Source organism: Tachysurus fulvidraco, chromosome 3 (genome assembly GCF_022655615.1).
Source record: "Tachysurus fulvidraco isolate hzauxx_2018 chromosome 3, HZAU_PFXX_2.0, whole genome shotgun sequence".
Classification (NCBI taxonomy): Eukaryota; Metazoa; Chordata; class Actinopteri; order Siluriformes; family Bagridae; genus Tachysurus; species Tachysurus fulvidraco.
Window position 1 is genome coordinate 15,485,310 of NC_062520.1, and position 26,722 is coordinate 15,512,031.

At 37.5% G+C, this 26,722-nt stretch overlaps 3 protein-coding genes across 5 annotated transcripts; 1 reads left to right on the forward strand and 2 right to left on the reverse strand.

Annotated features, from left to right (window-relative positions):
• The first annotated feature begins 1,343 nt into the window (after window positions 1–1,343).
• Window positions 1,344–5,282, forward strand: rab42b (RAB42, member RAS oncogene family). Its single transcript, XM_027149355.2, has 2 exons — window positions 1,344–1,867; window positions 4,008–5,282. Exons 1-2 carry the CDS (start codon window positions 1,650–1,652, stop codon window positions 4,444–4,446), a joined length of 657 nt encoding a protein of 218 aa, XP_027005156.1. The 5' UTR covers window positions 1,344–1,649; the 3' UTR covers window positions 4,447–5,282.
• Window positions 5,283–7,988: 2,706 nt separating this feature from the next.
• On the reverse strand, window positions 7,989–15,370 carry taf12 (TAF12 RNA polymerase II, TATA box binding protein (TBP)-associated factor). The gene is made up of 6 exons (XM_027149356.2): window positions 15,204–15,370; window positions 11,830–12,035; window positions 11,252–11,329; window positions 10,615–10,729; window positions 9,446–9,534; window positions 7,989–9,358 (listed from the first exon to the last, which is right to left on the reverse strand). The coding sequence occupies exons 2-6, from the start codon at window positions 11,998–12,000 to the stop codon at window positions 9,323–9,325; spliced, it is 489 nt and encodes a 162-aa protein (XP_027005157.1). The 5' UTR covers window positions 12,001–12,035; window positions 15,204–15,370; the 3' UTR covers window positions 7,989–9,322.
• A 660-nt stretch (window positions 15,371–16,030) lies between these two features.
• On the reverse strand, window positions 16,031–26,619 carry ctps1b (CTP synthase 1b). Of its 3 annotated transcripts, XM_027149483.2 has the most exons (18): window positions 26,476–26,617; window positions 24,609–24,788; window positions 24,355–24,525; window positions 23,412–23,512; window positions 23,181–23,297; window positions 22,641–22,724; window positions 22,223–22,303; window positions 20,605–20,756; window positions 20,361–20,493; window positions 20,139–20,227; window positions 19,452–19,546; window positions 18,845–18,907; window positions 18,721–18,764; window positions 18,030–18,126; window positions 17,854–17,909; window positions 17,363–17,459; window positions 17,140–17,284; window positions 16,031–16,898 (listed from the first exon to the last, which is right to left on the reverse strand). In XM_027149483.2, the coding sequence occupies exons 2-18, from the start codon at window positions 24,772–24,774 to the stop codon at window positions 16,790–16,792; spliced, it is 1,800 nt and encodes a 599-aa protein (XP_027005284.1). In that variant the 5' UTR covers window positions 24,775–24,788; window positions 26,476–26,617; the 3' UTR covers window positions 16,031–16,789. The 3 variants fall into 3 exon arrangements, with proteins under 3 accessions (XP_027005284.1, XP_027005288.1, XP_027005287.1); XM_027149487.2 differs by lacking the exon at window positions 26,476–26,617 and having other exon boundaries at window positions 24,333–24,525; XM_027149486.2 differs by lacking the exons at window positions 16,031–16,898; window positions 17,140–17,284 and having other exon boundaries at window positions 17,417–17,551; window positions 26,476–26,619.
• Window positions 26,620–26,722: the final 103 nt, after the last annotated feature.

Consider the following 26,722-nt stretch of genomic DNA (forward strand, 5'->3'; position numbering starts at 1 on the left):
GGGCCATGATGGATCTGGAGACAATCCCAAGGAACACTGGGCACAAAGTGGGAGAAATAATACAGTACATGCTGCACTACCATGCCACCCAACCAGAACAGTAAGTAAAAGGTATATTTGAGTAATTATATTATTAGCTGTAATTGTTTATTAATCTCAGACCTAGTAAAAAGTTAACAATAATGTATCAGGTATTTGGCAAGGCTCCTTCTGTAGTTGGCTGTACTTTGGTTTCCAAGACTAAAAGCTGCAGAAGTAGCTTGCACATGATGTCGTAAGTAGGTATGATTAGACTGGGAAATGGCTTATCTTTTTTCTTTTTTCTTTTTTTTTGCACTGTGCACACATTATTATGTTACCAGATCTGGGTTACAGTCTTAGAAATGACGTTTCCTCAAGGGTTTTATATGAATCCTAGGGTTTAAAGGTTTAATTTGAAAACTATTTTTTAGGTAAACCCTTTGATTCTCAAAACTAGGTCTTATTTACACCCCATTTTAATGTTTATACTGTGGAATGTTAGAGCTGTGGCAGGTTTTTGCATCATAGATTTTTTTTTTTTGCTGTTGTTGTTTTGTAAACTGAACAAAACCAACCATATGTTATATTTAAAAAGAGAAGTGAAGTATGTATATTGAGATCTTAATAGGAATAGTAATATTAATTCAAAACAAATACCTAATTGTATTCTACATAGTGTAAATCTACTCTAGAACTGGCAAAAGCTTTTGCAGGATGGGAAGTGAGTAAACAAACGGTCAGTTTTTAGAAAAAGTGTGAATAGTTGTAAATCTGTCTGAGCTTTTGCCCATAAAACTGCCAGTGCTCTAATTTTACTGAAATTCGACTTCCCTATTTTATCCATAGTTAATGTTTTATTGGTGATTATGAGCTGATGTAAATTATTTACACAGGCCAAACTCAGCTCATGACTTTTTCTGACCACATGTGTACTACATAAGAATATAAGAATAACAATGAGCAAAGTGCAATACAAGTAATTACATTGCCATGTCCTCCTGTCTGTGTCCTGAGGGTGGGAATGCACTTGAAGTTTAGCTCCTGTTTGAAATGGTTCATTTGAGCCCATATTAAATGAAGGAGTAAAATAATTGTGTTGTTTAACAACCTCATAATGTATTGGACAACATGAGAACATCACCTGAGTGGGAGTGGGGGTAAACGTTTTATTATTGCTGCACACATCGCTAAATCGAGATCATTTCTAACCCTGTATGTATGAGTAATGTAATGAGCTGGACTCAACAGGAAATACTGGGCTTGTCCTGATATGAAATTGCTTGGTCCTTCCCTCTGGCACTGTAAAGAGATTCTGCTTCTCTTTCAAACCACTCCCTCTAACAAGTAGGAGCAAGCAACAATGATAAAGCAAATGAGAACAGGGAGGTTCCTCTTCGACACCAGCTTAACTGCTCTGCATGAGATTATTACTCAAACCTGACTCTAAAGGAACAATATATTCGACAGATATGGACTTTAGTCTTCTGACTGAGGATGTGTGAAGTGAAAGTTTACACTGGACCTCCAGCAGAAAGACTATCCCGCAACTTAGTTCTGAGATTTCTGACTTTGTGATTCTTCCCTGTGGAGGTCTGCTGTGAGAAGATCTTCTTAGGAATACAGAAGTCATGGACCTGACACTGTGGCACTATCAGTTCCGTGTCATCATGCTGGGCGACTCAACTGTGGGCAAGTCATCCATGCTGAAGCGATACACAGAGAACCAGTTCCTAGAATATATTAATGAGACGGTCGGAGTGGACTTCTATGTGCATTTCCTGGAGGTGGAGCCTGGCATGATGGTTAAACTCCAATTCTGGGACACGGCTGGACAGGAGAGGTTCAGGTACAGCACAATAACTATTAACTAAATGTGACTAAACATTTAATATTGTTAACCTGTTTGCTCTTTAGGAAGAAATGTCCTTTAGGATGTGCTTTTCTTAAGCTTCTACTTGTACCCAGACTTGGCTGACATATTAATCTTGTTGTTTTAAGGTGAGGCTTTAGGTGAAGTAGCAAAGCAGTTTCAAAGGCTAGTTGAGATAAAAACATTTTTAAAGACCATGTACACTAAGAGTACAAATACTGACATAACCAACCAATCACATTTGCATAAGCCTATATTTGTGAGAGAGCAGAATGCAAATGACGTGGAAGTTTTTCTTCTGGCTCACAGGATACTTCTATTTCAGTTACAAACATTTGGAAACATGTAAATCCATAATATAGTGGTATAATTTCATTCAGTGTCATACTTTAACCTGCACGGCATTCCTGACAAAGTCCTGAAAAACATAACATGCACAATATATACCATCAATTTATTAGGAACACCTGTACACCTGAAAATCAGCCAATCATGTGGCTGATTACAATGTGCAAATCATATACAAATACAGCACAAAAGCTTTAGTTATAATGCCACATCCATCCATCACCAAGGGCCAAGGAAGCAAAACTGACTGAGCTTTCTAGGTGGGAGTGATGGCAGATTCTCTCCCCTCGTCAATCACAGTGACTATAGGGCACATAACACTTTCCTCTGATTGTGTTACACTGCCCTGTGATGCAGCACACATATGACACAGCAGTCCACACTGATGTGTTTGGCTGGTTTCTCATGTCACTGAGGAAGCACATGTTAGTTTTATTCTCCCTGGTTGGTAGCAGTTGCATGATAGATAGACTGAGCTGACTTTTGGGAGTTTACACAGAACCTCAACCATTTTATGGTCACTGAGATCACATTTTGATGTGAACATTAACTTTAAGCTCTTGACTTTTGTCTGTATGAGTTCATGCATTGTGCTGCTGCTACGTGGTTGACTGATTTGATAGTTGCTTGAATGAGCATGGATGCAGTTGTTTCTATTAAAGTGTCATGTGTATGTAATTGTATTAAAGGCATCAAAATACAGATCTTTGTCATGATATAATACTAAAATTCAAGAAATTATATAAATGACATTAATGATGATGAATATTTAGATAACCATCTAAAAGCTAAGATAAATAATAAATAAAAATATAAAGAAAACCAGCTCTTTATGCAAATAATTTTCTTTACTAAGCAAAAAAAGTTTCTTGCGAAGCCCAATAGTGTACATTTCTTATGAAATAAGACATTTATTTATTATGAGTGAGATCTTATTTAAATCTTCCACCGATCTAAGCATGCAAAGCCTGAATGTATCTACACAAGCAGCATATCAGAAGCACAGGAAGAAGCTCTGCTATAAGACTACAAAGATCATTTCTACCTAAACAAAACACAGTTCAAACACCAAGCGGCTAAATGAACAGACAGACAAGTGCGTAAACATTGCACATGCAACAAATATGACCCAAGTAATCAATTACACAAAACAAACACAACCAGATTCTGCAGATTCCAACGCAATAAGGATGAGCACTCTGTGGCCACCAATTATTTGCTGGGTTCCAACATTTCTTACTTTGACCTGCTAATATTTATACTTATTCTAAGTACTATTGAAGTGAGTTCTTTAAATACACCTTGTAGTTTTTGAGATATACTCATTTTAAATTTTCAAGCAAGAGGCTCAAAAATAGGCCTAGGGCTGTACAGGTTAAGGAGATACACTATATGGCCAAAGGCATGCTGACACCTGACCATAACCCCCATTTTCTCCAACTATTTCTTCAACTATTGCCACAAAGTTTAATGCACACAGTTGCACAAAATATATTTGTTTCCTGTAGCAATAAAATTTCCCTTGACTTACTATGACAGCGCACAATACAAGGTCGCTAAACACGGGTTGCCAAGGTTGAAGTATAAGAACTCAGGGCTTTAGAAGAACTCAAAACTTTTGTAATACTGTAATTATGATGAAAAACTAAAAAAGCAGTTATAAGCACGTTCCAAGAGGCAGCAAATATTTCAAGAGGTTTAAAGCCTTCATGCACTCTAAAATATAACTAACATATCTGCTACTACATTAATACTGTTCCTGTTGTAGGTCTGTGACCCGCTCCTACTACCGGAACTCAGTTGGAGGCCTGTTGGTGTTCGACGTGGGGAACCGTGCCTCGTTTGAGCATTTGAGAGACTGGTACTCTGAAGTGTGCGAGCATGTCATGCCTCACACTATGATCTTTGTGCTAGTGGGCCATAAGAGTGACCGTGAGTCAGATGGAGAGCGCACTGTCTCCAAAGGTGAGGCGGAGAAACTGGCCGCTCAACTCGGAATGCCTTACGTGGAAGCCTCATCCAAAACGGGCCAGAATATTCAAATGTGTTTTGAAGTACTGACACAGCGAATCTACAAAGGGCTGCAGAGTGGAGAGGTGAGGATGAGAGAAGGCTGGGATGGAATAAAGAGTTCAGCTCTACAAGTGCAACAATTACAGAGTCTCCAAGAGAGTGAGCAAACAAATGAGAAAAAAGGTTGCTGTTAGCACTTTAAAACAACCATTTATTTCCAAAGATTCCTCTAAGACACTATAATCAATATGGTGACCTGACGCTGATAATTGCCAAGTAGACTATCAAGCATTGTTCCCTAAGTACCTGTTTTCACCAGCTGGATTTCCTTTCTAAAGGAATAGGATCTTAAAGAACATATGAAAACTGCTGTTTTGAAATATATCAAGCAGGAACAAAAACCTCCTTAAAATTACAATAGCAATGTTGAAAAAACAGGATTTCTCTTTTCTTTGTTCTATTTTTTTTAGTTTTTTATTATGATTTAGGTAAAGGAAGTTTACACATACACTTACCATAACCATCTGCTTTAGAATGCAGTTACTAGATACTGTCTAGATATTATCTGTTACTAGATAGTGAAGCATACTTGAGAACTTGGAATTATACAAATGAGTTAATGCTATAAATATGTCCCTAGGAGAACGTACATGAAAATATCTAAAGTAGATAGATAGATAGATAGATAGATAGATAGATAGATAGATAGATAGATAGATAGATAGATAGATAGATAGATAGATAGATAGATAGATAGATAGATAGTTAGTTAGTTAGTTAGTTATAGAATACTGCAATGGCTTGCTTAAAGATTTCTACAAAACACGTAACTGTCATATAAAACCTTGTTGTTCCCAGGTCTTGGTTCTGGTAGGTAATTATTTTCAGGATACAATGCTGCTTCACTTGTCTCATTGCCCTGTTATAACCATATTAACATTATACTTTTCATTTTTGCTAAGAAAGGCACTTTGGGGTACACACTGTATACACCTTTAATCTTACAATAAAAATTTTCAAAGGACAAAAATCGTGTGAAGTCGTTTACATACTGTTTCTGCACAGGAAAAAAACATGTTTTTAAATATATTTCAGATCTGATTAAGAGATTTTTGAATTGAAGTCTATAAGAACGATAAAAGACAAGTTGATCTTGTTGTGCAAGAAATTTGGCTTAGCAGTTTCTTACATACTAAATTATATTACATTTTGGTCTCTTTTTATTTTCATTGTTATGGACACCGCTAATGCATTTTTTTATCTGACAATGTTATTAGTAATGCACGCACACTCTAATATACACAAAAGTATGTGTACACCTGCCTCTGATCCACGTGTGCTCATCGAACATCACATTCTCTAAATGGCCTGGCATCCATACGGACTAACCAACATTTCTTTCACGCTTCTCAATCAGATTGTAAAGGTAAAAGTAAGAGTTCAGTTACTTGTATTTTTCTCTCCTTGAGGGTTCTCAGTTGCTTCTAGGTGTCAATGAGTGTGTGTGGTGCACAATCTGCCATCCCATCCCATGTGTATTTTCATCTCAAGCCCCATGTTCCTGAAATAGACACCAAATCTACCATGACCCTTATCAGACTAAAGCAGTTACTGAAGATGAATAAACAAATAAAACCATGTGAAACCACCTATTAGGACAAGCTAAATGGCTGATAACTGTAACTTAGCAAAAAGGTTCAATGTTTCTGCTTGTTACTGATCACATTTAGATAAGATAAACTAAATAATAAAGTAGGTGATGATGTTACATTGCATTTTGCCTTACATACACGAGTTAACTCTGCTTTAGCTTCCTCTTTTTCACTTCGTTTTGTTCCGTCTTTCTCTGTTGACTTCCTCATTGGTAAGACCTCTTTATTCAGTCAGTGCATTCATTTAAACAATTCATCCACACCACAGACCTTCTGAAGAGAAGAGGTATATTTAGGAAGGTTTAAATTTTGATAAATTTGTCACAGATACTGTGGGATGGTCAAAATGTGGGTAAAAAATGATCTGCTTATCTAATTGGCTCTGTGCTCAGTGGAGTCGGTTCATGCCAGGGATCATTAAATTAAACTGATGCAGCAGTCACTGTGAAGGTCATTGCTGTTATAGCGATTGGACGGATGGTAAGAAAAGGCACTGGGGAAGTCCTGTAAGCAGGTTTCATGGGTAATAGGTGTACCCAGGTCATTTTTTAACCGTCATGTGTGTCATGTAGTCAAAAAAAAGACAACAACAAAAACAAAACTCTATTGCCATGCCTGGAGAAGAAAAAGCAGAATGTCCATGTCACAGGGAGTTCAGTGGAAGATGATGCAACTATAAAGACAACACCTAAACAGGTAGCTCCAGTATTTTCAGTACATAGAACAGGGAGAAACACAGAGTATTTACATTTTTTCTCCTTTTCATGTATAAAACAATTGTTAAATAAAAAATGCAAATCTCTGGATGCTATATAAAATGAAGTCAGGTGGATATTTACTACATCCAACAGCAAATGAATGGTCACATTATTGCTAAAATGTATGGAATCAAGCCTCAAATTGGTAAAAAAAAAAAAAAAAAAAAAAACCCTTTAGATCAACGTGCCAATAGAATTTCAATATTCACTTGCAAATTTAAGGATTTAGAGTTGATTGCGTCAATGCTAGGCGATGGCTCACAATTACGCCAGACGAACAAAGAAGCAGTGACATCATCACAACAATACAAGCACAACAGATCCTGGATTAGAGTTCGTCTCTTCTTATAGTAGCTTTACTATTTATCTGTTTACGGTTTGTTTCTCCTTCATGTAACTCCATCTTAATCTCATCACATCTATCAACACACTACAGTCTTCTACTCGTGGAAAATCATTCAAGGTCTCACACTGAGCAATTTATTAACCCAATAAATATAGTAATATCTCATTCACTCGGGTTCAGTAAACTGCTTTATCATGATCAGGGATGTGGTGGATCTGGAGCCTGGGTGTGAGATGATGAATGCATCCCGAATGACACTCCAGTTCGTCACAAGGCAACACACACATTTATTCAGACCCAAAGGCAATTTAGAGTAACCAATCCATCTAGCAGAAAATATCATTTTGTGGAGGCGTGAGAAAACTGCACAACCTAGATAAAAAAAAAAATTAAAAAAAAAACACAAAAGAACATGGGGAAACTCCACACAAGGAACCTGAGCTCAGGAAGCAAGAATGGACTCAGGAGCTATGATATGGCAATGTTCTTTTTTTTTTCTCTCTTTTATCTTGTGCTTAAATGGATGTTTATTACATTTACAGCTTAATCAAGTGACAAATGTACATATATTCTTTAATACAACTTAATAATTAAGGGTTAAGGGTCTTGCTTAAATTAGTAATACATGAATCCTAGTCAATGAAGAAACCTACTCTGCCTGGTGATAACTGGGATTCACTAAGCTCTGATATATAACCAAACCGTGTTGCTCAATATTCAAGACCCAGAACCTAATTTAAAGTACCTCCACACTGGAACTAGGTTGTTTTTGTGCATTTTTTTATCATGCGCTCCTCTTCCTCTTTGTGCAAATGACTGAGAGTTGAAAACTTGCTTCACTCGTGTTTAATCGCTGTTGTCATCATAGCAGCTTTAGGGAACTATCATCTATCCCATCTTCTGTAGGCCTGTAGGATATGTCTTTAATTTCTTAACACACTTTATACAGCATTGTATGGGACATGTATGGGAAGCATGTAGATAGTCAAATCATTTTATTTTTGGGAAAGAAAAAAAAAAGACAAGCTTATTTTACAAACCCCCCCGGGGAAAAAAAACCTTCTGACAACCGTGGTTATTGTTGGCTAAACACTATGACTGCAGTACTGTGAAACAAATCCTACATCAGGACTACATACAACAAACACTGCAAAAACACATGCCGTGTGTGACACTTTGCACTCACAAAGCAAATCAAACGTGTAGAACACTTAATATAATGCGCAAAAAAAAAACCTACAATAGACCAATGTTAAAGTACTAAGAAAAGTACTGCATTATAGTGAAGTCCCTGATGGAACATAATACAGCTCCAATACAGAAAGCCTCAATACACCACCATGACAAGCACAACTACCATCAATCGTATAATAGCATTTCTGCGCGCTATTTTACAGAAATGAATATTAACATTCACTCACCCAAGCAAACAAAATGTCAGATTTATTAGTAAGAATATTGAGGAGGAAAACCTAGCTGAGTTAGCTAGAACAGAATAGCAATTTGGGATGCAATTTAAATTGCTATGCAACCAACATGTTAAAGGTTAATTGAGTATCAGTGTTTACTGTAGAAGCAAATAATAGCACCTTAATTTGACAGACACTGAGTGAGCCATTAAACGGGCAGATAAGCCATCGCAAAACAATTTTGTCAAAGGCATTGCAAATAAAAAAATACATAAAGCAATTTTAACAAAAGTTAACTGTGCCCAATTCTTCTTATTAAGCCACAAACTTATATTTCCCTTCTAAGTAATGACCAAATCATCTCTGACTCAATTGCTTGACGTCCTTTTGTGCACATTTACGTTGTGAATCAAACTCACTGTGTGCCCAGAAGTTTATTCTATACAACTACAGATTGTAATCAACTGTTTGTTTAAAATCAAATGCTCTAATTTGCCCAAGAGATAATGTTCTCCAGAAATAAGAAATATAAAAAGGTGTAATGATTATGACGTCATGACAGATGTTTAAAAATATATAAATATATGAATGGCCACAGTGAGCTGATCCAGTCATCATGTTTTTTTGTTTTTTTTGTGCTGCGTTTGAGATCTATTAAAGATTTTAGGATCATAACAGTTTAGTTTATTTTAATCATTCCAAGAACAGAACACAGATGACATTTTAAATGAACAGTTTGGGCAAATGTTTCTGACATCTGTAAAAGTAAAATATTAGAAGCAGCTGATAACGGCACATCCATCAGTCTGCTTTTCCCCAAAAACAAAACAAAACCAAAAAAAATTAATTCTTCTCATTTGACAAAACCCATAGAGCAAAAGAAACATCAGTCGTCTGTATTCTTCCTATTTTTTGGTCGTCTTACGGATCAGTGCCATTCTCTGAAAGAACAAAAAGACATGAAGCAAAATTGTTGATGATGATGTTTGTGTGTTCAGGATGTATGATGTGAAAGCATGAAGACGGACCTGTTTGTGTGCTTCTGTAGTGCACGCCTTTTTGTACGGTCGGATTTCATCTGAGCCGAAGCCTGGGATCCACATGTTCCACTGACGCTCTGTGGAGTCACAGCACAGAAGCAGCGCATAAACAGTGCAAACAATACATCACAATCACAGCTGTGGTGGAGCACATATCGTGTTAACCTTAAGTTACGGGCACACAGTTAGAACCAACCGCAATCTAACAGCTATTAAAGCTTTTCACTAGTATACTGCCTTGGAAATCGACTTACTGGACATCTTCAGTCAATATAAACAAATTAATCATTTCATCATCGCATGGCTGATATAAAATCAGTCAGGACACTGTAGGATTTGTCAACCCTTTTTACCTCTCATCAGATAATTCTACAGACTTTTTTATGGGTGAAGAAAACTTCTAATTTTTTAATGTTATGAACAGGTATCCTAGAAATTCACCAGAGATCACCGATTACTTTGAAGATATACACGTTTCTGTGGAAAAATGGCTTTCCTGTTTGTTATTTACCTTTCTATGAATATTCTGCTCATAGTAGTCTATAGTAAAACAGAAATAATGATAAGGAACTATAAATTATTATAGCACAGAGTGTCATATGAGCCATTAGACTCCACTGTGCAATGTGTGACAGAATCTCAAATCCTTCATTCATTACTATGGCTGTGAGTTTACTTCTCATACTGCTACTTCTGGCTTCAGTCACACGTTGGTGGCTCGTTGTCAGTGTTGTCCATATGGTAGAAAAGCACTCAATGCACATCTGACAAATGCACATTGATAAAAGCTGTTTGACACAGCAGATGCTGAACTTTGCTTAATTAAGCAAAAAACTTGAGTGAAATCCTAGTTTTCCTAAAAAGTTTCACTGCAGGCAAAAACATTAGCCAATGAAACGTTTTTTTCTCTATAGTATTAATAGCCCGTTATTTGCATTTATTTTTAATCTAAATATATGCATGGCGATGTCGAATTTAAGATCATCCTTAACAATGTTGTGTAACAACTAAATGGTGGAACGCTGAGACACATCATTTGCATAGATAATGTGCTATGTCATGTAGTTTCCTATGTCCAAGATTTCAAAGAGTGTGTCATCAGTCACAGAAAACAGCCATGATGAGGAGAAAAAAGGGAAAGAAAAAAAAAGACTCACCAAGGTGCAACTGCACATCCTTTACTTCTAGAGTGTTAGACTTGCGGTGACGGGCGAGCTGACAGGCTGCTGTCACGACACTCTCTATAAAATCATCAGCAACTTGCAGCAACATCTGAGAGGAAGGACAAAGAGAGAGGGTCGCGTCCCAATTCATGTGGACAAACGTGATGGCATTCTGTTGAGTACTGATTCGAACACCTTCAGCAAAACACAGTTGTGACTAAGGTATAATCTGGATACCTGGCAAGAAGCAGTGTTCAATATATTATTTAAAGGCACTTTAAGTGTGCTTTTTAAGTACAAAGTATTCTTTATTTTAAGTACTTAGCATTTCTAAGTTTAATTATATGAAAATAAACTAAAATAAACCAAATCTGCACAAATGTATCTCCTCCATCTCCATGTACACAGGACTTTCTATTCAGAAATTAAGGAAAAAAGTACTCTTATATTTTCTATACATTTCCCTACTTTTCTTAACTGTGCAGTTAAATTATATTTTTATCGTTATCCTGTTCTACTTTTATTTGATTGGATCCAACTTTTATTACACAAAAAAGTCTTTGTATGATGTGTGTACTGTGTATGATAGTGTATGTGATCAATAAAATGAGAATCTGAGATCTGGAACTACCTCCTCGACGTCTTCATCGAGCTGCTCATTGGGGTCAATTTCCCGCACCAGGTCCTGCAGCTTCTTCTTACTGAGGACCTGGAAAGCACAGTGCAGTTAAAGATCTGGATCAGGACTCAGACTGGAACGAGATGAGAAAGAAGCTTTTTTTTTTTTTTGCCTAACCATTTCTTCAAAAACTGATGTGAAGCTAAAGGGACTAAATATAAAAGTTCACACGTTTACTGTTCATGTATCTGTTAATTGGACTGTCATTCATACAGAATGGCACAGCTCTCAACACATGGTGCTTTAGTAGATGCAGTCATACAGTGATTAATTGTGGTCCATAGTGTAGTGTGGGCACTAATAAACTGAACAACACACGAGTGACTAAACAGACATCATGTAGCCACCACCTAGAGAGAAGTAGGAGACTTTTATGAAGGCAGAAGACACAGTAAAAACATCAGCAGCTCTCTTCATGTGCACCTGCAGTGACATTTCAAGACAATGTAATCTAATAGTGTCAAGAACAACTGGAAGTGCGACATTGCAAAACTGCCTTTGTGGCTTTTTGGGCGTGTGGAAAGCCTCACCTGACTTCCTTCAGGACTCACTCTCCCAGCAGGCCCAGGGGTTCCCAGGCCTTTCCCCGGAACTGCAGTGCTGTTGGCCATGCTGGTGGCGAGGGGCGGAGTTGGCGAGCTCTCAGTTTTCACGACGCTGTACAGGTTGGATCGGCCAGGCTGCTGTTGATATTGATTCATGCTATAATCTGAAAGGGCTATCAGCCAGGAGCCACCTGTAAGGCAGTGTTCAGCTGATTATAAACAGATACTATGGTGACATAAATAAGTAGAAATTATACTATGCCAAGGAAATAGAAAAAAAAAATGGATTTAAAGACACAAATGCTTAAACAACGATTTGTTTTTATTCTGTTTTTATACTTCTGTAAAGCTGCTTTGAGTCAATGTGAATTATTTAAAGCAATATTCAAATAAACTTTTTTTTTTTAACCCTACACGATGCAATATGTAGCTATCCATTTCTTAGCAACCATGGCGAAGATGCATCCCATGGTCATGGAGATGATGTGATTGTGTTTTATGAGGAGCAAATTATTAACCTGCATCAAACAAAGAAATATAACTAAGGCAACTGCTGAAATCATTTGCATCAATGCATTATTAAAATCTTTAGGGATATCGATGAAGTGTCAACTTCACAGAATAAATTTTTAAAGAGTCTTGAATTATTGTAATCATAGATGTTTACACTTTCAGAGGAAAAGGAGGGGACACAACTATGCTTAACAGTGTAAATACAAACTTTCCAAAAGGACATCACATAGGTAATTTCCAGTTGTGAGGTCATAATTACGTCTTTAAGTGATTTCAAGTCACTTCAGGTCAGAGCAAGATGAAGGTGATCCTTCAATTTAGATGTTTTTATAATTTTTTTGTTTCTCCACTAGATGTTCTTGAATTTCCTTGATGTTCTTGAATTAATCTTGAATTTTGTATTATATTAATCTTTATATTATTCTTTATAATAACCTTCTGTTCTATGATGATGTTCTGTAAAGCTGCTTTGAGACAATTTCAATTGTACAATGTGCTATACTAACAAACTTGAATGGAATTGAATGTCACTGACTAATTCTGGGTCTGAGCTAGAGTACCTTTGTGTCAAACGGTTATGTGCAAAACCTTTTTAATTTCTGATTTTAATGAAAGATCAATTCTGGCCTCCCTTTTCAAAAATACAATCTGCTCATTTCCATGATGACCATCTGGTAACTAGTAATCACTGCACACTCATGTTCGGTGACACATCAGTCACAAGTGCTTATAACTCATGCAAATGGCGAAAGACAGCAGCTGACTTTGTTGTCATTTCTTAAAGTAAACAAAAAGTGGTGGGGCAGAACACGACTTTAAAAAAGGCACCGACGCTTTAACACAAAGCAGCCATTTCTGAAACTTAGTGGACTGCTTGTCACGCAAATCAACCCTGTGCCATGTGGGCATTCTTCTAAAGACATCAGACTGACACAGAGGAGTGGAGCAAACTGCACAGGAGGAGACTGCAGAGGACATTACTGGCCCTTTTAACACTGATTTTAATACTCGTTGTAATACTCGTGTTTTGCTTAAAGACCGCGCACACTGTAAACTGATCATCTCTCACTTAGTGTTCTGCTATTTTATGTTTTAAAATTAAGCCCTGGGGGGGTGTAAATATAAAGTCGACAGGATGAGTATAATAGGCCTGCTGAGCAGTAAACCATTTAGGTTTGTGAGGACAAACACTTAAGGCGTTAAATGGAACTGTCCAAAGTCTTACTCAGAAGCTGTCCAACTTTACAGCTGTGGTACAGTAAGTGACCAAGAGTGAACACTTGACTATTACACCAAAGTTTGTCACCACCCTTGCCTTAGAGAACTGTCCTAAAGGTGTTCATTTGGGTTGAGGTCAGGGCTACTTGAGTTCTTCTGCATCAGCCTTGAAAAACCAAAACCACATGTTCATGAACCTCACTTTGTGCACAGGAGGATGGTAATGTTGGACCAGGTTTGGGCCTCTGTATAGATGTGCACTTCCAGTTTTGTCAAAAGTCTGGAGAAGGCCTTCATATGGATGCGTATGATAGTCAGGGGTATTTGAGGTGGGAGAAAGGAGGAGGGCAGCAAAACTATCGTCATGCTGCAGAACGACTCTCACCCCCTGTATGAAACGGTGTCAGCTCTGAGCAGCTCCTTCAGTGACAGACTGTTACATCCTAAGTGTCTGAAGGCGAGACACAGATGGTCTTTTCTCCCTGCTGCTATTAGACTGTACAATCAAAGCTGCTCCCAGTGAACAAGTCACCATAATACACACGGTTATTACTGTTTCACTGAAATAATGAACTATATCAAAGTATTTTAAACATGTGCAATAACAGAAATTTTGAAAAACGTGTAATATTACCTATGTGCAATATGTCTTTCACTACTCGTGGTCTCTTATTCTACAAAATTTTTTGTATATACTGTATATTATATTATATCTCTATTCTTTTTATATATTTGCATTTTCTTACTCTTTGCTGCTGAAACAGAGAAATTTCCCCATTGTGGGACGAATAAAGGTATATCTTATCTTATTTGTAAGTTGCTGTTTTGTGGGGTTTTTTGTTGTTGTTTTGTTTATTTCAAATGTAGACTTTTTGAAAACGTTGTTAATAAATATTTCAACATTTAAATGACTAATAATAACAGTTAAAATTAATATCAACAGTTTAAGCCTCACCGGAAGTTTAGCGCGCACGGCATCATGGGAATGAGGGTTAATGCAGCCACGAACAGATAGAAGTGTTTTGATTAAGCCGTTTCTAACACTAGCAGCCATTGTTTGATATAATAACTAACTTCACATTACCAAACGTACCAAAGAACACCGTATCAACAACGTCTATCACTTTTAATCTCCTCGATCAACATTTACACAATTAACACACAAACAGCCGTAAAACCGCTAGTTTATTGTTTATCAAGTGCTACAGCTAGTTAGCTTCCACTTCCAAATATATATAGAAAAGTAACCAGAAATACTAAAAATCACAACATCCGAGTTCCGCTAGCAGATAAAGTCACTGCGCGAATATGAAGCAACTTTAGACAATAATTTTCCGACCTTACATAAAGCTAGATATCTAGCAAAACAGTCCAGACAGCTAGCTATTGTATTAGGCAATATTCTGACTAGCACCATTTCGCTAACCTTTCTGTCCATGTCTACAGCTAACAGATGCTATTATATATCTTTAATGTTCTACATCGTCTTCATATTTACGGTAGCCTACATTTAAGGCTGTGTGTTAGCCTACTTTGTACAAAGCTAACTACACAACAGCATTTTGCTAACAGCTAACGGCGAAGGTTCTACACAGCGTTCGAAGCTTTATATCTTATAAATACTTTACCTTATATTAAATGCGTGGTATTATTTCTCCATCTTCTGGGAGGGGGGAAAGTGTACTATTAAATGGTTAAGAATAAAGTCTAGCAAATGCAGAACACCTTCATTATCCGTACAGCTAATCAAGGCGATATTAAATACAGTGAAAATTCTGACCACCGGAAATGTGATATTACAACATAAAAGTCTCTGGACGAGGAATGAATTGAATAAGTTCTATCATAGGAAATAAATATGGTTATTACGTATAATATACACGGCTGTCAAAATAATTAAAATTTTATTTTAGGAGTATTTTCGGCTTTTTTTTATTTATTATGGGTTTAAATTTGACAAAAACATACTAACATTAGGAACTGATGTAGTCAAGATGTTTATATTCTGGATACTGGTACACATGATCTTTGTATTATTTTTTTTACTTACACCTTCATTACGTGCACTTCCTAAAACATCGTTTGCCCTAGTTTAATCTTTTGATTCTGTGAATAATTTCACTTGGAAACTGAATTTATGTGAATGATCTGATACTATATAAGTCTGTACTGTGCTCACCTTAATACTCGGTGTACATACTGAGCTTTATTAACACATGTAGTTTGGCTTTGTTTACCTTTGTATCCTATATATTATAGTGAATTACAGTATAATTATCCCCACTGTCTGGTTTCACACAGAAGAGGTGTGTCTGTTTGCTCTCATGTTTCATATCTTTTCAGACATTTTTCTTCTAAGGTTCAAAATCTGCATTTCTGTACAACTGCTTTGTGTCAGTGCCTATTGCAATGAGCTCTCTACAAATAAAAATAGAATTAAACAGGAGGCAGTACATAAACTGTATTTCATAGCTTTATTATCACAGCAACAACCAGTAAATCAGAATCAGGTTTATTAGCCATAAATGGCCTGTTTAGAGAACACCAAAAGAACCAAATGAGCAACGTTGTTCATGAGCTTTAAAATCCGTACCAACCGAATATCTGTGTTTCCTTACATTATTAAAATTCCCCTGAGTTTACATATTAATAAAAGATAAATAACATCTAAAGTCTAAGTACCAGATTTCAAAAGATCTGATTTCACAGACACTAAAGTTCCTACAAGCTTCTGTGCTTTTCACTGCTACCTCATACAGATATATTTGTAGGTATTGTGTTTAATATTAGGCAGACATTTTCATTCGTATAAAGACTAGTCCTTTAAAAAAGTGAGCACAGAACCATAAAAAAATAAAAGGGCTAAACAGTGTGCTAATTAGTGATACGATATCAGGTTTTAAAATAAGGCTTGGATCACCAGTTCCACTTTATTATGGCATAATAAAACCTTTGTATTGTTTATGTAAAAATGCATCATGTATTATTCATGGTACCTTTCTACATGTGCAAAACATGTTCAGACAAATATTTATTCAGACCCCAAGATTGTCATTTAAACTTTCATATTTAAATAACTTTTTTTTTTTATTACTTGAGCTCATTAATACATTTTGTTTTGTGCTATAGTGAGGGCATAAAATATTAAACCTCCAAAAGGAAACAGTCTCTTCTCTTCAGGTGAAGATAAATGTAAGAAGTGTTCAGTTTCCTTTTATGTCCACTGCGTGTGAGCAGATTCCTTCTTTGAGGTTGAAGGGAATTTAAGTTCAGAAAGGTCCAAGTCTGGAGAACTACTGCCACTGTGGTCACTGTACGTGTCTCTGAGACAAGGAAGATAAAATAAATTTCTCAGAAAATTGTTCAAACACCAACACATTCTGCACATTAGAAATGTTTCTTTCTTCACTATACCAAACTCACTGCTAAAAGTGAACATTTTAGTGGATGTTTTCACCTTCATGGGAGGCGAGTATAACACACAGGAAAGTGAGTATAACACACAAGATGTTCTCAACAGGTGACTGAATGAATGAAAAATAAGTTATCAGTGGTTGGATTTACCGTGGTGAAAGTCTGCATCCTTTGAGCAGGTAGTTCTGTAGTTTTCCTGCAGCTGCTAAAAGCAGGCCAAAGTAGGGAGGTGAAGGCTTAATGGGGCGAGAGGTGAACTCCGGATGGTACTGCACTCCCACAAAGTAAGCATGATCTGCCAAGACAAAAGAGGAAGCTATATTTCAAACTGGTATCCTTCAGAAGAGATTAAAATATTGAACCTTCAACCAACCTTCGATTTCAATGATTTCCATTCGTTCGCCCTCCTGGTCCTGACCCACAAAGTGAAGGCCTTTTTCCTCCAAGTGGTGCTTTAGCTCTGGATTCACCTGATGGGAAACGTGCCAGAGAACAAATGTAGTAAAAGTAAGAGACTGATAAGCTGCTTCACTGTTCAGGGAATGGCAAAATGTCTTCATGCCTAAAAGAAAAGAACAAATATTATGTATATTTTTTCAGACCATCTTTAAAAACCTTTGACAAAAGGAGAACATATTGAATTCATTCTCAGGACTGGATCAGGAAGATTATGCCAGGTTGCTATGGACTTTAATGGCAAATGCGGCACACACCTCACTCACAATGCTGCTGCAAAACGGGGAGTCAAAGAAAGCAACCTTGTACAGGATGTTTTGTAACTAAACTTACAATTTGCGATCAGGTGTTAATTTCCACAATATACACGGAGACTTTTGTTACCCCAGTATTTATGTAAACACATACCTCAAAACGATGTCTGTGTCGTTCATCAACATATTCAGCATCTCCATACAATTTTCCTAAATTTTCAAAAATACATTAGTCAACTGCATCAGTGAATATTGTTCAATCATCAGTCATCGTAATATCTAAAGCATAGCATTCAAACAGTTCATTATAAAACATCCAGTGTAACCTACTGAGAATACTTGAGGTGCTTTTGAAGATGGTTCGTCTTTTCCCCAACCTCATCGTACCACCCATTTGTCCTGGATTATGTTCTGGCATTTCAATCACCTACATGAAGATGATATGACAGAGTTTCTTTAAAGATACATGGTCAGTATCCGTATTAACTGCACTCAGCATTTTAGGGTTAGTATTATAATACCACAGCATTGCATTACTACAGTAAAATAAAAACAAAACTGTAAACATGTATTCTGTATATAAATGTGAGCATTCATTCATTTTCTACCGCTTATCCAAACTTCTCAGGTCATGGGGAGCCTGTGCCTATTTCAGGCGTCATTGGGCATCAAGTCAGGATACACCCTGAACGGAGTGCCAACCAATCGCAGGGCACACACACACTCGTATTCACTCACACACTACGGACAATTTTCCAGAGATGCCAATCAACCTACCATGCATGTCTTTGGACCAGGGGAGGAAACCAGAGTACCCAGAGGAAACCCCAGAGGCACGGGGAGAACATGCAAACTCCACACACACACACACAAGGTAGAGGTGGGAATCGAACCCCCAACCCTGGAGGTGTGAGGCAAATGTGCTAACCACTAAGCCACCATGCCCCCCTAAATGTGAACATGGTAAATAAAAATCCTGAAAAAACATTTCAGCACAAAATGTGTTAAAAGGGTTGCTTACAACAGGATACTTAGTGTCAGGGTCGAATTCAGTGGAGTTAGCATCTGTATAAGAAAAGAAACAATGTGAATACGAGATCTGACAAAAATACAGTAAAACTGGTGTGATCTCTACTGCAGTTTACCTTTCCAGCCAAGCACATTACGAGCAAATTCACACACGGCGAGCTGCATGCCCAGACAAACACCTGCAATCCACATATTAAAACCATTGTACATTTTGGTATGTTCTTTATGCATAGATTAGAATAAACAATTTTTTTTTAATGTCCACAGAGTTGCTTGGTGTTTAGCACGTTTGCTTTTCACCTCCAGTGGGCATTTTCTCCCTGTGACTCCCTGTGGAATCTCTAAATCTATTGTGTGTATGGGTGAGTGCGTGTGCGATTGTGTGCTATGGGTTTGCCGAGTCCCCTGAGGTGGGGACTAGACTCCCCTCTGTAAGATCAGTGGTAGTAAAAATGGCTGCATGGGTAATGTTACTTGATCTGATATACACAGTTAATACACAGATCTATACATCAAAAATAAGGAAAGTTTGGATCTTCTCTAAGAACCATATGTTTCTTGCCACACATACCAGTTTAATTCTACCTACTGGAAAGTATTGTCTCGTGATGTGAGCAAGTGACGACACACTTACTCTACAACAGAGCACACCGCTCTCTAGTGGATGAACAACACTATCAATAATTCAGTACACAAAGCAATCTAAACTCCTGTCTTTTTTACCTAAGAAAGGCTTTTTCCGTTTTCTTGCCCAGTTAATAGCAAGAATCTTTCCCTCAGTGCCTCGTACTCCAAAGCCTCCTGGTACCAAAACACCACTAGAAGAGTAAACAATCAATCAAAAGAGCAATGTTAGAATCTGCCAGTCTATAATTAGACCAGTTAATTGCATAGAAGCACAAAAGTAAAGATAGCATTTTTCAAGTGCAAGCAACTTTTTTATGCTTTACAAGCAGTGGCATGTGAATACTGTTGCTGTACTAAACAGAAAACAACAGTAAAAGCTGTGAAAAGTGCAATGGCAAAGAATCAATCTACGAAATTACAGTTACAGTACAGAAAGCACTTTTCCCAATCACTCTGTATTCTAACTTGATATTTAACTTGATTATAAGTTTCTAGCTTCTACTGAAAGGGTGTCCAAGCTTATCCGGTAAAGAGCACCACTGTGGTTACAGGTTTTCAGTCCAGCCATGACGGAGATACACCGGAGTTCATCTGTTTAATTAGTTAATTACATTTTTGCCTTAAATAGACTATCAAATCTAGCTTCTGTTGGTAATGAAAACCTGCCCTTTCTGGATAAATCTGGATGCCCCTGTGCCACAGCTAGACTTGTACCACAAACCATTAATCTTATACAGTGACAGCAGTGTGTTATAGCCTTGTGTTAGGTGACACTGGGCTCACTCAGCACTGCAAAGCTTCTGCCAGGCCTCATGATACTTCACCGGGTCTTCCTGCTCTGTGTTTTTCTCCAAATCGGTAGAGTCTATGAACTGAAATAGACAGACAGGCAGATAGATCTACTCAGACACATTTGAGTAAACTAGATAAAATTAAATTTCCTTAAGAGCATTGATGAGCATAAATGACTCATAAATGAAGCCATTAATAAAGAACATGCCTTACTTTCAACTCGAGTTTGTAGTTGATGGCAAGGGCAGAATGCTCCAGTGCTTTAATCACTGATGCGTAGGAATCTGAAAATCTGGTGTACTTTCCAACTAAAGCTATCGATGTGCTTTCCAAAAGTCTGTCAGTTCTGTTAAAAACATAAGAATCCAACAGCACACATAGCAATTTTGTTTAGAAATGTCCAGAAGTATTTTTGTAGCTTTGAAGTATAAAATGAAAAAGAAACAGAAAGCCTGACCTATCTGACATTTCTTTCCACTTGGTGAGCATCCTGTGGGGTTTACTCACATTGGGCAAGTTCAGCCGTCTGCAAAAAAAATCCATTACTCCCTGATCCTCCATGAGCAGTGGAACTCTATAGACCAAAGACACGTCATGTACGCAGATGACCTGACAATAAAATAAAAGTAGAGGGTATAGATTATGGGTGTTTATCGCTTTCTGTAAGGATTTGAGTCAATAATATACACACACACACACACACAGCGGGTAAAATAAGTATTGAACATGTCACCATTTTTCTCAGTAAATTTATTTCTAAAAAGGTGCAATTAACATGAAATTTTCAAAGTCTTCAAATCTTGAAGGTTCCGTGGGCCTCTTCTATGAACTCTGATCTTTAGTTCTTTCCATAGATTTTCAATTGGATTCAAGTCAGGTGATTGGCTGGGCCATTCTAGCACCTCGTTTGGGATCATGGTCTTACTGAAATGTCCACCCTCATTTCATCGTCATCATCCTGGTAGATGGCAGCAGATTTTTATCAAGAATGTCTCTGTACATTTTCCCATTCATCCTTCCTTCAATTATATGAAGTTTGCCAGTACCATATGCTGAAAAACAGCCCCACACCATGATGTTCCCACCTCCAAACTTTACTGTTGGTATGGTGTTTTTGGGGTGACCTGCAGTGCCAATTCTCCTCCAAACATGGTGTGTATTATGGCATCCAAAGAGTTCAATTTTGGTCTCACCGGACCAGACTATATTCTTCCAGTATTCCACAGGCTTGTCCAAATGTTGTGCAGCAAACTAAAAGCTTTAACATGTCTTTTCTTGAGCAGTGGAGTCTTGCATGGGGAGCGTGCATACAGGCCATGGCGGTCGAGTGCATTACTTATTGTTTTCTTTGAAACAACTGTACCTGCTGATTCCAGGTCTTTCTGAAGCTGTTCACAAGTGATCCTTGCCTCTTGGACAACACTTCTGATAATTCTTTTCACTCCTCTGTCAGAAATCTTGTGAGTAGCACCTGGTCGTGGCCTGTTTATGGTGAAATGATTTTTCCTCTTACGGATTATGGCCCCAACACTGCTCACTGGAACATTCAGAAGTTTTGAAATCCTTCTGTAACCAATGCCATCAGAATGTCTTGCAACAATAAGGTTGCGAAGGTCTTGAGAAAGTTCTATGCTTTTACCCATCATGAGATGTTTCTTGTGCTGTACCTTGGTAACGAGACCTTTTTATAGGCCATCAGTGTGGACAGAACCAGCTGATATTAATTTGCATTGGCAAGGGGCAGGATTGCTTTCTAATTACTGATTGTCTTGGCTTTCCATGCCATTTTGCACCTCCCTTTCTTCATGTGTTCAATAGTTTTTCTCAGGGTCATTTAACATTATTAAACATAACATCATTTACAGACATCTATGGTTTGATTTTTTTTGCATGTGTGGATTGGATGGGTTGTTACCAACATCTGGTGAAAATTTCATGTCAATTGCACCTTTAGAAATTTACTGAGAAAAATGGTGACGTGTTCAATATTTATTTTACCCGCTGTGTGTGTATATAGTGATCTCAGCCCAGCAAAATTTCTCTATTTTAGCTCACAGTTGGTTATATGTAAATACCTGCTCTGGCTCTACATGACAAAACATGGAGATCTTCTCTTTCACTGCCGTGTCCAGAGGAGTTGAACAACGACAAACGATCTTTATCAAAAAAAATAAATTAAAAAAAAAAAAAACAGAAGCATATTAGAAAAGGATTGGACAGTGGCAAAAATGTAGCTCTGGTTTCATATTCAATTAAGTACATCAAATTTTAGTGGATAAAATACAAGTGGAAGGTCTCCTGTTGTGTGTAATTATTTAAGCAGGGTTTGTTGGCTAAACTCTTATCCCAGCTAGTTTTGTTTAAATATTTTTGCACACAAGAACTCTTCCTGAATTCTCAGCAAATAATTGAATATAAAGCAACCGCTTGCATATTAATAAATGCAAATGTGGAGTTTGTTCATAGAAAATGAAGAGAGGGAATTTGCCTGACCAGGTCAGGTGACAGGCCCAGACCACGGAGCTCTCGCACGCTGTTTTGAGTAGGTTTAGTCTTCTGCTCTCCTGTAGTACTTGGCTGTGAAATGACAAAACTATAATTATTATTAATATTACTAAAACCATTTACATTTATAGAATTTGGCAGATGCCTTTATCCAGAGCAATGTACAAAAGTGTTTAAGTCTCTATTGATGAATACATTAACACTGGTTCACTAGGTTGCAGTCTTCAGACTACAGACTAGACTTCACCAGGGGAAAGGTGCTAATTTAAGTTCTTTAGAAAAGAGGTAGGTCTTCGTCTATCTTTTGAAGTGACTCAGCTGTTCGGACATCTACTGAAAGTTCATTCCACCACCTCGGTGCCAGAACAGAACAGAGTCTGTTGTATATAGACAATATCTTGCTGTATACCTCCCTCTTACCCTGAGTGACCGCATCACTTTCATTCAAACCGCAGTGAGCAAAACACTGGGAGTGTAAACCGTGACAGGTAAATACATGCTGTACGTGTGATAAAGCCCGTCTCCTACCTGAGGAACAAGACTGACGTGAATGTTGCAGAAGTTCTCACGTTTCACTTTAAACTGGAACTGCCTGAAGGCTTCTATGAACGGCATGCTTTCAATGTCTCCCACGGTGCCTCCTAACTGTGACAAGTAAACAAATATCTGTTGAAGGTAAACAGCATGCAGGTAGCCTGGCAGCACCATGAATTTATTCAGCACAGACGAAAGTGGTCGAAACCTCTATTCAGCACAGACCTCTATGACACAGACTTGTGGCTCGACCCCATCATCATCCACTGAAACTTTGGCTTGGTGCATCACCCGTTCCTGAATGGCATCGGTGATGTGTGGAACCACTGGGAGAAACAGAACAGATCAAATCACTACAGTCCAACCAGCACATTTCCAGAAAATTTGTTTACTTTTTAACATTTTTTCTCGTGCATGCCATTGCGTGTGATCTGCATTACCCTCTCGGTCTGAACTCGGCACTAACATCTCACACCCTTTTAATCTAAATCTTTCGACTGTTAAATTATTTACATTTATTTGAATATTGCTGAAAGCTACACTGCACTTTGGCTTAATCGTGAGCAATATTATTAATAATATGTAACTCTCAGTAAGTTTTCCTGCAGGATTGACAGCTTTGCATGTTCCAGTTTGTTGGGAACACGCAATCTGCATAGATCTTGGTCTTATTCATTTCAAGACAGAAGCTACTCAGACTGTTCACAGCTGTAATAAAGTAAGTGATAACAACTGACAACTCAATTGTCTCAGTCATTCTAATACATTAAATGTAACTACAAACAATTCAAATGCACAATGTGATGTTCGGAAATACTGAAAAGTATCATTGTTGGCAAGTGTTTGGAGTAAAACACTAAGACGTAAGAGAATAAAACGCTTTGGAAGGTGCTGCTATTGAAATACAATCAGCTGCATGATGGTGAAAGCAATAAAGGCATGCACGGTCATGTTTTATTTGTTCCATAACTACCCATGTACTATAGAAATCAACTTCAGCAAAGAAACTCACTGAGCAGGATGTTCTTCAAATTTGAATGCAAGAAAAAACTAGCTTGGCTTAAATGAAACATGGAATTATTCCATGCAGTCAGTTCACATGTTCCATTAATATCACAACAATGACAAACAGAACATGAGACACACCTCATCTCTTCATGAGACACACCTTGCACAGTTTTGCCAAGATAATCTCCTCTCCTCTCTTTTGTTATAACAGACTGATAAATCTGCCCCGTAGTCAGGTTGTTGTCTTTGGTTAGCCGGATATCCAGAAAGCGTTCGTAGTTTCCCAAATCCAGGTCAACTTCACCACCATCATCCAGCACAAACACTTCACCTGAAAGATATCACGGTTTGTGTGTTAGACGCTGGACGAAGCAAACAAAGTAAGGCAACATTCGTGTTTGCATGTAAACTCACCGTGTTCATAGGGAGAGAAGGTGCCTGCATCGATATTAATGTAAGGATCAATTTTGATGGCGGTGACACGGAGACCGCAGGATTTGAGGATTGTTCCCACACTGCTGGCAATAATCCCTTTACCAATTCCGGATATAACACCACCAGTGACCAAGATGTACTTCATATTTGAGACAAGACCTGGGCAGAAAAAGTTTTCACATGACTTCTACAGCTTTTCTGTACAAGTAATGACACTGTGGTACAAAGAAACATTGGTGCAATACAACATCCTTCCATTTTCTGTTACACACATCCTATAAAGGGTTGTAGAGGGACTGGAGTCTATTCCATGAGTCTCAGGGCACAAGGCATGGGGACATCCTAGACACAATTATACACATGCATGCACACACACAATCACATGCCCTATTCACTACAGATAAATTAAATATTCTAGTCAGCCTCCAAAACATGTCTTGTTTCCTTGGGGAGGAAACCAGAGTATCTGGAGGTAACCCCTGAAGTATGGGAGAACATGCAAACTCCATACACAGAGCAGAGGCAGGAATCAAACCCCAAGCATGGAGATGCAAAGCAAACATGTTTTATTACTGTACCAGAAGCAATTCTCGCTCATATTATTGCTGTTTTGTGTATAAGCACTCGGGTTTTTGTAGATTGTAGCAAGCAGGTAATCAGGTTCTAACAAATCCTAAAAAGCATTGATTGAACCTATAAACATGTGGCTTATAAAGTAGGGTATGTGCTTTTATTTATTTACAGTTTTGGAAATCACAACACTATCAAAGTTAATTTCCTTATTATCAGTCTTGTTTAGTTATTAGACTTGAGTCAGTTTGACTAGCCGCCTGAAGTGAACATGTTTAATCCAACTTTAATAACAAAGAAACTTAGGACTATTAATCATTTAAAAGCATGTCTAACGTGCTCGGTCAGTGGATAGTACGGAAATAATGAATTCAACATACTATTGAATAAATATGTAATGTTTAGAAAATGAAAATGCACTGAGGGATATCATGGAATTCAACTTCACACAGCAATAAGGATGAGAATGTGCTATAAAAGTTGTAAATGAGATAAATCTATATCGCTTTCTCTCGTTCTCCATACAATGTACAACATTCTTCTTACAACTACGTGTTGCTCTAACAGTCTAACAGAGCAAACTTGGGTGAATTGACTGGTATTTAAAGATCGAACATTAAACGTTTGTGACTTATCAGGAAAACATTAGAGCCACTGATCACCACTGTTTTGTCACACTCTTAATTCCCAAATCATCCAATTAAGTTTTATTTCCCAACCACCTCTTTCTACTCCCTTATTAATCTGTTTTTTTTTTGTATTTGTTCTTCAGAGAAATAACAGCAATAGGTAATTAAAAAAAATTAATAATCTGAAAGATTACTTCTTTCTTTATAAATAAATAAATAAACAAACAAACAAATAAATAAAAATAGGCTTTCATTATTCTAATCAATTATACTGTGACAAAACTGTTATTGTATTCTATACTTTTTTTAAAATAAATGTTATATTCTATTGTGATCGAAATATTCTATTCTACTGAGAGTAACTTCAAATCCCCCTTGTTCGTGTATCACAAAACTAACACACAAAGCATGTCATAACATGTCAGAACACAACATAAGGTTATAACACCACGCACAAAAGATATTTCTATTTATATCTTCTACTGATCTATTGATCAATATCTTTAAGCACGTGCACACGGTTTAAACTCCTTTATGTCTCCAGCAGCAGCTTGAAAATGAAACTCCATATGATCCTACGTTGATTGCGTAATACTGCAGCACCAATGGATTACAATTTCTCTCCTCAGGCTTTGTTATTAACTTACCTTACGCTTGAATATATATATTTATATTATAAAATATGTACAAAGTTCCTGTGCGCCTCGTCTCGTGCGCCACTTCGCCAGCACACCATTATCACTCACTACTGCAAGGTGATACAGGACCAACAGCACGTGCACTGTAATCTGAGTTAAGACGTCCAATGCCGCAAATTTATATGTAGAGTGTTAGACCGTTCACAACAGTTAATGCCTATGCACACTGTTTAAGGATCAGCGGTCTAAATGCACT

Bases quoted from the DNA above. Each gene is read 5' to 3' on its own strand.
- rab42b (XM_027149355.2), top strand. From the start codon at position 1,650: ATGGACCTGACACTGTGGCACTATCAGTTCCGTGTCATCATGCTGGGC. The intron at 1,868-4,007 runs GTACAGCACAAT...TTCCTGTTGTAG, and splicing joins GCTGGACAGGAGAGGTTCAG to GTCTGTGACCCGCTCCTACT.
- taf12 (XM_027149356.2), bottom strand. From the start codon at position 12,000: ATGAATCAATATCAACAGCAGCCTGGCCGATCCAACCTGTACAGCGTC. The intron at 10,730-11,251 runs GTAGTTCCAGAT...CCTTCCTCTCAG, and splicing joins TCGATGAAGACGTCGAGGAG to ATGTTGCTGCAAGTTGCTGA. The intron at 9,535-10,614 runs GTGAGTCTTTTT...GTGACTCCACAG, and splicing joins GGATGTGCAGTTGCACCTTG to AGCGTCAGTGGAACATGTGG.
- ctps1b (XM_027149483.2), bottom strand. From the start codon at position 24,774: ATGAAGTACATCTTGGTCACTGGTGGTGTTATATCCGGAATTGGTAAA. The intron at 17,910-18,029 runs GTAGGTTACACT...TTGAAAATTTAG, and splicing joins AAGCACCTCAAGTATTCTCA to GAAAATTGTATGGAGATGCT. The intron at 16,899-17,139 runs GTAAATCCAACC...TCCTTGTCTCAG, and splicing joins GGATGCAGACTTTCACCACG to AGACACGTACAGTGACCACA.